This window comes from Polypterus senegalus, chromosome 3, assembly GCF_016835505.1.
Source record: "Polypterus senegalus isolate Bchr_013 chromosome 3, ASM1683550v1, whole genome shotgun sequence".
In the NCBI taxonomy this organism is placed as follows: Eukaryota; Metazoa; Chordata; class Cladistia; order Polypteriformes; family Polypteridae; genus Polypterus; species Polypterus senegalus.
The window spans coordinates 207766559-207779334 of NC_053156.1; the positions used below are offsets into that span (position 1 = coordinate 207766559).

The 12776-nt window shown below is 35.0% G+C and overlaps 1 protein-coding gene across 2 annotated transcripts in view; it reads left to right on the plus strand.

Annotated features, from left to right (window-relative positions):
* Positions 1–12776, plus strand: part of crim1 (cysteine rich transmembrane BMP regulator 1 (chordin-like)) — an 852254-nt gene that overhangs the window by 691201 nt on the left and 148277 nt on the right. For both annotated transcript variants that reach the window (XM_039748389.1, XM_039748388.1), the window contains exons 9-11: positions 3225–3381; positions 10160–10281; positions 10921–11130. In XM_039748389.1, the coding sequence (XP_039604323.1) occupies positions 3225–3381; positions 10160–10281; positions 10921–11130 (489 nt within the window). The remainder of the gene's footprint in view (positions 1–3224; positions 3382–10159; positions 10282–10920; positions 11131–12776) is intronic.

Consider the following 12776-nt stretch of genomic DNA (forward strand, 5'->3'; position numbering starts at 1 on the left):
TCTAAAAGTAAAAAAGTTGTAGATATGGTACAGTTCTTTGTTTTAGAGTGTAATATGAATTAGCCTGTGGTTTTGCAAAACAGAAGCTCTAGTTTTTCCAAAATAACACCACATTTTCTGAATTAATGAAATTGATGACACGTATTGCAGAACCATGCAAAAGTTATTTTGAAATGAACCAGCCTGAAATATAAATAAAATCACAAGACACAAGGAGATGAAACATGTCATACCTGACCTATTGCGCTTCACTCCCACGAATGGCTGAATGCTTCCGACTTCCTATCCCCCTCTTGTCTACTTGAAGTTTTGATCAGCCAGTAAAAGTACTGAAACATTGCCAGACAAATTTCAGAGCAACACTTTGGGCAAGTGAGGAATAAATGAAGGCCAAAAAAATTTTAATAACCATAAACCGCTTAAAGTTATTTCTAGGTGAAGACACATGTCAGGTGATAAAAGAATGTACATTTTAAATGATGTTCTTCTAGTCATATGTGCTCAGAAAACAGTTATTATTCTGAAAAAAGTTATCATCGTGCTAAAAATATTAATATCTGCAATAACAAAACATTATTTTCAAATCATAACCAGAATTTCTTTTAATTCTCTCAAAGAACCAAAAATAATCATGGAATAAAGCAGTGAAGGGCTGCTTCTGAGCTAAAGAATGCTGGAATTGTTTCATAGTCATTAATCACTAGAATGCATTGCAGCAGTATACAGCACACAGCATAAGAAACTGGTGTATGTGCTGTGTGTTAAACTATAAAATACTGTAAAATGTCTTTTATTTTTTTGCATTTATCTGGAAGCAGCGCTATCCAGCAATTGTGAATTGTCTAAGCTTTTAGTACTTTATGAGGTTGTCTGAGTGAATATAAATAGGCAAGCCTACATAAAATCTGTACAGCTGTGTCGACAAGAACCTTTCCAAAGTGTAAGTAAACAATACATTCTGAATCTCAAAACTCAATAGTTATCAGATATTCACAAAATATGTAGTATAAAAAATCTACACACCTTTACATTTCATTGTTGCATTCAGTAAGGGGAGTAAAAGACTGGACTTCATTTTTATTACTGCTATCAACATACATACAACAATGCAAAACTGGTCATTAGGAAGCTGTAAGTGTTGCAGATCACAAAAGGATTAATTTACAGAAATTATAATAATTTACTGTTAAGTTTTTCTGGTGTATAATTCTGTTATCTCAATGGCCACTGTAAAAGTAGAATCCTTAACCACTCATAATTCTTTGGTACCCATTAATTTGTAAGATTGACCTGCTTAATTTTTCAAATGGATGTCATTATAATGGGTAGTGCTGCTGCCTCATAGTTCCAGAGCCCTGCACTGATTTCCCATTCCAGGTTATGGTGCATGTAGAGTTTGCACGTTCTTTCTCCTGGTAATGTTTTTTTCCTCTCTCACACCCCTAAATGTGTGTTACGTTAATAGATTCTAAATTGGTTTGTTGTGTTGTGTGGGTAACTTTGTGACTATGTCTTACAATGAAGTGGCATCCTGTCCACAATTAGCTCCAGCTTTGTGCCCGATACTGGTGGAAGAGCCTGCAAAAACTCTCCACAGCATTCTATCAGGGATCAATGCATTGATTAAAGTGGGTTTTACTATATTTATGTCACCAGAAGGACCATGTGGAGTGTGCACATTCTGCCTGAATAGGTTTTCCTCCAGTTTTTCCCTAAAGAGATGCATTTAAGCTAATTCATGATTTCAAGTTTGTCTGTAAAATGGACTGGCTTGCACTCCATAGCTAATACCTACCTTGTAGCAGGTGCTGCTGGGATAAAATGAAGTAATTTGAGAATGTCATGTTATGTTTTGCAATTTCAGGGTCCATTGCTTTGAAGTCCTCTTTGAAGATCTTTGTTTATGTAAAAAAAAAAACTCTTCACACACCCATGCATGTGGTTTCAACTATGTACAGTAAATAAAAACAGCGATAGAGCAATTGTACAATTGTGAGTCTGTTAAATAGGATATAAGTGTAATTCAGAAGAAGGCAGAACATGTCTACACTCAGGTTATGGTGGTAATAAACATGTACAAAAACTTTATCTTCAGTCCTGTCTAATTTCTTCCCTTGTTTGAGGGAGTATCTTTTGATTTTTTTTTGTGTGTGTTGTAGTCAGTCTGACTTGATGCACATTGTTTATTCATTGATACGTGCCATACTTTTAACACCTTTTACTATATTTCTCCATTGTTTTTAAAGAATATTAAAGTTTTAATAAAGGGTTCACCAGACTGTACAAATCATTTGTGATGCACCATCCGTGACATACATTGACGGTTTTGGTTTTTTTTTTTCCTCATCTGGAACACATTCAGCATTTTCATCCTTTTCTCTGTACTTTCCACAGGCAAAAACCAACTGTCATCTTTTAAATAACATCTGATGAAGATTTTAAGACAGGTGTACCAACCTGGCACATCATTTTGCACTGATAAAGTTGTTATCTTTGCTGTGCAGTTTGCAAATCTGTGTCTATCTTTAACTGTAACTTGCATTTATGCAAATGCGCATATATACAGTAGCATTATTTTAGCCTTATATTCTGGAAGGAGAAACAAAGAATAAAAACATTTAGTCATGGGGTAATACAAACTCCACACAAACATTCGGTTTGCTACAGTAAATGAACATACAAATCCCACATCTTTCCATGTCCCTTTCAAGACGATCACAAAAATACAGTAGCATTTTGTTTCAGTGCTCATTGGTTTCTTTGCTGGTTAGGCTTTTCCTTTACAGAATTAAATTCATGTCACATTTACCCAAACTAAACCTAATTCCCTTGTACTGCACTTTTGTTTATATGAATATATTCAAAGGTTTTTTTTGTTTTCTATAAAACAGTCAGTGATAGCCCCTCCTAATAATTTATTGAAGGTTAGCAGTCTAAAGGCGTTACCATTCTATATGTGTTGCTTCTGTGCTTTCACATACTTTGATAGGTTTTCATTACTCTCTATAACTCATATTGATGAACAACAGAGTTGCTCATGAGTTTGCAGAATATAATTTTAAATATTGATTTCATGAGTTTTAATGAGGAGCCAATAAAACCTGAAAAGAAGGAGAGTGTGAGTGACTGCTACTGAAAAGTTATATTTTAGGCACATATATGTTTACAGAGTGCTTTCCCCAGTTTTCCATAATAACATGTTTCTTTTTTTTTCATCCAATAAGGAGAAAAACTTTGCAGAGGTCTGATATCCGGCTGTGCGCTGAAGTGCCCTTTTGGATTTCACATAGATGCCCATGGCTGTGAAATTTGCCAGTGTCGTCCTCGCCCAAAGAAGTGCAAGCCTGTGGTCTGTGATAAGGAATGCCCTTTCGGAATTATGTGAGTTTGCTTGATTATTTAGACCTTATGAACTGTGAAAGATTTTGATTGCTTTTATGTTGGTTACAAATGTCATAAAACAGATGTGCCTTGCATATTTGCTAAGATTTAAGAGCATCTTTTGCTTGTTTTTCATCAGTTAAATTTTATGAGTATAATTATCTGAGTCAATGAATAAAATCGGCATCAATCCAATAAGATCGAATATTGGACAAAAGGTTATTAATAGGCAAGATATTATCAAGGTTGTTTGTAATCCTGTCACATCACCAGCAATCTAGGTTGGATTCCCAGCCAAGTTACTGTTGGTGCAGCTCTCCCTGTGTCTGCGTGGGTCCCAAATCCAAAAGACATCCATTCTAGGTTAAATGGCAAATCAAAACGTATCATAGTGAGTATGCCATGAGATCATCTGGCACCAGGAGTGACTCAAGCTTCCCATAACCCTGTAATGATGTATAGTTTGTGGTTTCTTTGCGGCAAAGAAGTGCAATCCCACTCTTGGAGGGCCACAGTCACTACAGGATTGTTTTTAGCCAATCTCCTAACTCAATGTTAACCAGTACTGGAATGGAAAAAAAAAATGTTTCGTTAACTCTTATATGACAAACATAATATGCTATTACAGTATAGATTAAGGGTATGAGAGGGACATTAACACTATATTTTTTTTTCAAATGCAAACAAAATCAATTGACTAAATATTCGTAATTATTATAATGTGTCACACACATGCGCTTGGGTTCATCTAATGGCAGTTCTGCTCCAGGTCGAGGGTTGGTGCTACCGCCTAATGCCTCTCCTCTCCTTTCCCCTCCAGACCTGATGATCAGTAAAAGGAAGACAACTGGTTCTGGTCACCTGAGCCTGCCTCTTCCACCTTGTCTACCACTTAACCAGATGCACCGCCATCTTGCCTCAGTCTAATTACACGTGTCGCATCTGGAAAGATGTTATTCAAATGGCAGTGAAACCTGTGTTTATTATTTCATTCTCAGCTATATGGGGTTTGCCTAAAAGTGCCTTAAACCTTTGTGCCTTGTTTGTGCTTCATTTACAAACCTTACAAGATTTTAAATACAATTTCACAACATTAAGCCAAACATCCATTTTCCATAGCTGCACTCTGACTTTCAAGGTTGTAATAGCTGAAAACTATGCTGCATGTCATGGGCGGGCATACATTCTTCGATTAGGAAGCAGGTTTTGAACCCTGAAACTGTAACTCCAATTACATCTGTGTGGGTTTTTCTTCATAGTCACGTGTTTTAGGTTATGTGACGACTTCAGATTGGCCAATATGAGCAAATGTGACGGTGTACAAATCTGTGTCCTGCAATGGCTTGGCACCCCTGTCCATAGCTGGTGCCAGCTTTATGCTCGCCCATGACATGCAGCATAGTTTTCAGCTGTTACAACCTTGAAAGTCAGAGTGCAGCTATGGAAAATGGATGTTTGGCTTAATGTTGTGAAATTGTATTTAAAATCTTGTAAGGTTTGTAAATGAAGCACAAACAAGGCACAAAAGTTTAAGGCACTTTTAGGCAAACCCCATATAGCTGAGAATGAAATAATAAACACAGGTTTCACTGTCATTCATAACATCTTTCCAGACGCGACACGTGTAATTAGACTGAGGCAAGATGGCGGTGCATCTGGTTAAGTGGTAGACAAGGTGGAAGAGGCAGGCTCAGGTGACCAGAACCAGTTGTCTTCCTTTTACTGATCATCAGGTCTGGAGGGGAAAGGAGAGGAGAGGCATTAGGCGATAGCACCAACCCTCGACCTGGAGCAGAATTGCCATTAGATGAACCCAAGCGCATGTGTGTGACACATTATAATAATTACGAATATTTAGTCAATTGATTTTGTTTGCATTTGAAAAAAAAATATAGTGTTAATGTCCCTCTCAGACCCTTAATCTATACTGTAATAGCATATTATGTTTGTCATTGGGAAGACTACCGTCAGCAGGGCTGCGAGAAACAAAAATGCACTGTTGATGGCAAAAGAAAATGATTTCCTTTTCATTATGCTTTATTTTAATTTTAAAAACTGGCTTTTTGTTATTTCTTAATGTTTGTAAAACGAGTAATAATTGGAGTTTAAAAGTGCTTTAATATAATTTAAGTTTGTACATTACTGTTGAAATTGTTTTTGAATCATCCAGGTCCACATTTACCAGTGTGCAATTTTTTTTTTTGTAAAACCATATTTTTGTGTACATTAAAGGTACCTTGTTGATAACTTTCATTATTTGATATGTTTTGCAGTTTTATTTTTTGCTTCTACTCCTTGCATTGAAATGCAGTTGTATGGCTATGTTTGTGAATGTATCCATTTGCTGCTTTCAGAAATGACGGGCTACTCCACAATTAGTCACACATTCAAAATTAATGGTGGACTTTCAAATTGTGAATGATTTTGAAATTGACTATTACATTCATGGATGTGCAGATTGATGCTCATGTCTATGATCCTTTTTGTTATTTTAGTTTAAAAGGAAATGTTCACTGATTTTAAACCAGTGCCAAACCCTTAAAGAAAAGGCTCATGCTCGAGGGAGTATGTATATAAGTCACATCATAAACTCCCCCTCAGCACAGGATTGGGACATGACCAAATAAAGATGGAGCCTCCTGCTTTGTAGGTTACAAAACACCACCGTCCACAAGTGTCCTGCTCAAATCTATTGCGGTTTGTGATGTTATAAGGCTTACTATTATTATTAGTTTTAACATTGTATTGATTATTGTGAAGTTATTGTTTGTTTCTACAAATTCTTATTTTTAAAAAATGTATATATTCCTCCATTTATAGAGAAAAGCCAAGCAAAATGACACCTTTTATTGGCTAACTAAACAGATTACAATATGCAAGCTTTGGGCAACTCAGGCCCCTTCTTCAGGCAAAATGTAATACAGAAACTGGAGTTTCCTGTGTTTGCAGTAAGGAGACTGTGGAAGATTGTGGGTTCACTTCGGTTCCTCCCTGTGTGGATAGCGCTTTGAGTACTGAGAAAAGCGCTACAGTATATAAATGTAATGAATTATTATTATATACACACACTGTGAGAGGGACTTTAAAGTCACAGTGCTTATGGGCAACTTCAAAACATAGCAAGAGAGAAAAGAATGGGAAGTTAAACTCATGTTAAAATTTAATACATTACAACATGGTTTGAATAAAGGCAGGAGTTTTATGGCGAGATATGAGGATTGTTTGCATCTCTCAGACTGACACAGATAACCTGTCTACAGATCCATATTGTTTTGAAAAACTCATCACAGACTTCAAAGGACTTTGTTGGACAGTTACCTTATCCAAAGATCTTCACTATACATTGTTCTTCTCTTTCTTGTTAAATTAATCTTAGCCTGAAGGAATTTATTAATTTTTTACATTTAAGATTTTTCGTTTAAAGATTTACCAATGTTGTTTCTTGTTCTAGTGTGTGTATATAAACACAGGGAACTCCAGTTTCTGTATTACATCTTGCCTGAAGAAGGGGCCTGAGTTGCCTTGAAAGCTTGCATATTGTAATCATTTTAGTTAGCCAATAAAAGGTGTCATTTTGCTTGGCTTCTCTCTGCATTCATAATGGCTAACACGTTACAACACCCTAGTACTTCCTCCATTTGTAAAACTTAAATGTTCCAATGGGACAAAAAAGTTCTATCTATCTATCTATCTATCTATGTATCTATCTATCTATCTATCTATCTATCTATCTATCTATCTATCTATCTATCTATCTATCTATCTATCTATCTATCTATCTATCTATCTATCTATTTCACATTATTAACATTTTGGTCAGGTTATTCAAATGCATTTGTAAACTTGCTGCATTGTTTTATATCTAATGGGTAAATTCACATATGGAAATTGGTCTAAATTTGAACTGACTATGGGTCACCCTAATAATATGAGTTGCATACATTTGGGAAGAACAGTAGAACAGTTACGATGTTTAAATAAGTCAGTAATGCAGAAGTAACCAAAAGACTACGAAAAACAAATATATTTAATATTGTTTTAATTTCTCTGAAGGTTTCCAGAGTTGAAAACTTCACATAATAGTATTCTGAGACTTGCATGTTGACAGTAAAGCAGAATTATGGCAGTCAGTGTGACCGAAGGACACTACACTGTAGTGGATACATTTACTGTCAATATTATGTTCATGTTAAATTGTGATAAACTGCAAACTGGCAGTACAGTGACACAGTGGTTGTCTCTATTTCATTACAACTATAGGAATGTTTAGTCATTTTTTGGGTAGAGTTTGTATACAGTTGTCTCCTCTTGTTAGCATGGCTACCCACTGCCGTTTAGGTTAACTGGCTAATTGAATTTACAAAATGTAATTTTATACATGAGATTGTCCTGTGATGGGCAAGTGTCATGGTTTGAGTTTGTCCATATATGTGTGAAATTAATTAATAAATTGGTTATCTGTAAATAATTATTTAAATTAATTTGACAATGCTTGTCAATTTTAAATTGGCATTTCTTTAATAATTAAAGGTTTAAATAAGTACAAGCTGTTGAATAACACTATTGATCCAACTGTTGAAATAACAACTACTGCATGCTCTATCATCATAATGTTTTTATCCTTATAGTCCAAGAGTGAGATAAATCTCCTGTGCTCATTTTTTATGGATGCATGAAGTCAAAAGCAATAAATCCATATCATAGGCTCTATATCCTGGGATCTATTATTAAGTAAAAAAAATGCTTTAAATCTTTTTGTGTATATACAGCAGCAGTGAAGGGTGAAGTTAAAAAGTTGAATAGACTTAGATCAATCAAATCAGTCTTTATTCCATATGCTACTTTTCATATTAAGAAGACTAGAAGGCTCTTTAATGAGGATAAAATTGAAATTTGAAAGTATATACAGTATATATCTCACAGTAACTAGGTTTAGATCTTGTCCCTTGCCATTGTTATAATGATGGTTGACTTTGAACTGGTTACTGTGAACTTTGTATACAATAGTATAGCATGTTGTGGTAGTGGATAGATTTTTTCTTTGTTTTCAAATCTACACTTGCTTTTTTTTCCTTACAGACATACAATAACTGTCAGTCTTTTCATAAATCATCTTTTGTACAAAGTAAAATAACTGTTAGACGTACTATATCAGGATAATGTGCATTTAGAAATTCTGGATAATTACGAGTGGTTTGTTTATTAAGCAGAAGTGGGTGTGAAAATGTCATACATTCAGTAGTGAATTTATTTGCTTTTTTTGTTAAGGTACTTCAGTCTTTAAAAGCAGAGTTAAAGGGTATTGTACCTACAAAGACATAGCTGTGTACTAATGTTGCTGCCATGAATAAATTAAATCAGCTAATGTGAATATTTATAGAGGTTTCATAACATTGACGATATAAAGATATAAGTCATTGTAACAAGAATTTACAGCCCTATTTTAAAAATGCTTTCTAAACACAGGAAGTACCAAGTATACTGTTCTCATAAATAGAGTATGAATTAATGTTTGAAGTTTTCATATCTTTTATTGATACTAAACCTTTAGTATATGCTGCAAATTTGTATTTTTCTGTTAGGTATGATATATTTTGTACATAAAGGTTTGAGAGCTGCATTAAAATAAAAATAATACTAGCAATAGCTTTGTTAGGTAGAAGCATGAGAGAGTGATTCCGCAATATGTTAGCATACATCATTTACTTGCATTTGCCACTGTATTATTCTGATTTTGGACTTCACTGAAAAACACCTTTGGCTCATGTAGTGACTACTTTTAATGTATGAACACATTAACACAAAATTAAAATAATTAGGAACTGGTCCCTGAGGGGCTTTACGTTTTCGAGGTTTAATATTTATTGGAGGAAAAAAGGAATCAACTATGTACAAAGGACATTCACTAAAAAAAGGAAAATGGGACACAGAGTCATAAGTGAAGAGGAAGACACCCCTCTCCGAGCCCCTATAAGGTATATTGTTTCTGGGTCTAGCCAGTGTGTTACTGATGGATATATCTTATAACATCACCTTTTTCAGAAAAGGTATCTTGTATCATAACCCTTTGCTTCCTGTGTTTAAGACAAATTTACACCCATCTTTACACTTCTCCTTGAAATCTCACCTCTTTTAGTGTTGATCAAAAGTCTCTTATGCAGTACCTTTTCACATGCTTTCTGAAAAGTAAGATGCTGCAACCCTCTGATCATATGATTTAATATAGAATTCCACCATATTAGTGAAATACTATATTCACTTTCACACTTATACATGTGTTCTTGCCATATAATTCTTGATCTTTTCTAAAATAATTGCTTTCACTAATTTACCTGTGATGTATTTTAAGCTTAACTGGACTATAATCACCATTAAATGTAACTGGATAATATTTATTACCAGTTTCCAATCTGTAGAAACCTCTGCAGAGTGCATTGATTTAAAAAATTGTCAAGGAGTTATATATGTACTCATTAACCTCCTTAAGCATCCTAGGGTAAATGTTATCTGATCCAAGTGATTAGTTTGATTTCAGCCTTTTTAATCTAAGCAGCACTTTTCTCTCTCTCACTCTCTCTCTGTCTACCAGTGATGAAATATTTTCTGCAAGCATTAAGTAAGCAGTTTATCATTTCCACATTTACTAAGTAGAGAATAGATTTTGATGTGGGCCTGTACAGTATATCACTACATTTATTTTATTAATGTATTAAACTTATCATTACTGCATGGTGTATTTCTATGTTTTAATCATTTTATTATCTTCTGAACCATACAGGAAAAACAAGCATGGCTGTGATATCTGTCGTTGCAAGAAGTGCCCTGAGTGGCCATGTGATAAGGATTGCCCAATGGGTTTTGAGCAGGATAGCCATGGATGTCTTATCTGCAAGTGCAGAGGTATGTACAGATTGAGCTTAGACATCTAGTTTTCTTTTGTACTTTGCTCAAAGAAGCTAAATGCAGTAGAAATGTCAGTAATGGTAAATTAGATTTATGTTGCCTGAAGGGAAAAAGCATGTATCAATTTCCAACAGTAGTAAATGTCATCTTCTGTTATTAAATATTTTTTTGCTCTGCTACTTACTATCTGCTCTATGCTAACTTTAGCACCTCTTACTTACATGAACTTGTACCTTTATCTTTATTTTTTGTTTTCTTTAAGTTGTTCAGTTCTCACTTGTCTTTTTTAATTAGCCAGACAGCACAACTTTGAATATATCTTTATATAGTTGTTTTGAAATGTGCTAACTTTAAAAGGTGTTACATAAAACTCAAATTGATTGAGTTAATTGGTATAAGTACAATTTAAATTATGAATGCATTAGATCAAGTTTGTTATTTTCTACTTTTCATTCAGCAATTTTGTATTTTTTGAAAATTATTTTTTACTCTTTATTTTACTTAATTTTATTTTAAAAAGTGCCCAAAACATTTGACTAAATTAATGTAGCCTTTGATTTATTTAGTAGCAAAAATTATTTATGGTTGCTCAAATATCAGTACCCCATATTTAATTTTTATTTCCCTTCTTCACAGATATACCAACGTCTGTGCTCCCTCCTGTGAAAACGAATGCATGTCTATCAGTCGATGGCCGTCGGCATGAAAGCGGTGAGAGCTGGCACGATGGCTGCCGGGAGTGCTACTGCTACAGTGGTCGTGAAATGTGTGCCCTTATCTCCTGTCCAGTGCCTGCTTGCGCCAGCCCTGTTATTCGGCCTGGTCAGTGCTGTCCATCATGTTCAGGTAAAAGAAATAACCTATTGGAAGTGTGTGTTGTATTTGCTATCTAAAAACTCATTCTTTAGCAGCAGGGTGTCATTGATTTGTGAGAAAAGGTTTCCTCTCTCAGTCTGCGTTTTCCCAAAGCCACAATCTTTTGCGGTCTAATAATGTTTGCATCTAAGCGAAAAGGCCAAGTAGCTTGTTAACTAATATTAACAAGTTAATCCCTAGAGTTATATCCATCCTTTTTTATAATCTAGCCATGAGGACAGATCAAACAAACTCAAATTAATTTAAAAGTGACTGGCAGTTTTAGTCAGTAGACCTCTAGCACTCTATTTTATCTTTCCACTGAGATCTGGCATGTAATTAGAAGGGTCAATGGAAAACCTACTGAATTGTAGAGTGATTGACAAAGTTTAGGGCAAAATGTGAGTAAAAGCAACAAAGGTTTCTTTATTTATTTGGCTTTGTATGTGGATCCTTTTTTTGTATTGTATGTGTGTATATTAGAGAAAAAGCTTTCAAAAAATGAAAAATAAAATCCAAGTTTCTATTGAAACCTTGTAGCAAGGTTAAAAATCTGAAAGACTTTGGACTCCAATAAAATAATAAGACCCATGGCATCCTTCTGTATATCATACTCTAAAAGGATAAACTGTTTGTACCACTTGGCTTAAAAATATTTGGATTTCCCATTCTTTATGGTACAATAAAACTTACTGAACATGGGTTGTGTAGATGGCTCATCCAGGAGTGATACATGTAAAATGAAATAGCTGAAAATGTAAATGCCTAGGTGTAAATATGGCCAAGCAGAGTTTCTTAACTAGCGCCTTAAAAAACCAGGGGTAGAACCCAATACAAAATCCTTACATAATGATGAAAGGTGCTATATAAATAAAATTAATTAATGAAATAGAAACAGCACTAGGAGAATAATGCAGTTTATCCTTATGCTGAGTGGTTTATGCATGAAGAAAAAAAAATTGCAGTTTGACAGTAGAGAGTACACATTTTATTAAGATTATGACAATGGTTATATTTTTGAAGGACGCCAATGTAAAGCTGTCTTGAATATTTGTAGATAGTGTGAAGGGCCAGCCCAGACACAGACAGACACTGAGGCTCATGATGTCCAAAACATGCACTATTTATTTTAATTTCTCAACTACACACAATGCCGTGCACAATCCACAAGAACAGTCCTTTGTGCTTCTCTTCAGCCGCCTCCACTCCTTTCACACAAGCTCCATCTTCTCCCTCCCGACTCCGGCTCGCTTGCTGGGTCTCCACCAGTCCCTTATATAGTTCTTGACCCAGAAGTGCTCCTACTCTACCTCCCACGTGACTTGCTAGCACTTCTGGGTCAGATGGAGAATCCCAAGTCTTTAATCAGCGCGGAAGTACTGTGAGGCTTCTGTCTTCATGGATAGAGGATATTCCTCTTTTACAGTAATGATGTACAGTAAAATCACAGCTGTGTTTAATGTTAGCTGTTTGTCTGTCAGTAATGTTACATTCCCAACTTATACATAACATAATGTAAAAAACATTTAATAAATTTGTGAATCATCCATGGCCTCCCTGTATTGTGACTCCATTGCTTCTGGAACTAGAGAAGGAGATTCATAGTTTCTCTCTCATATGGTGCAAAATTAATCTGT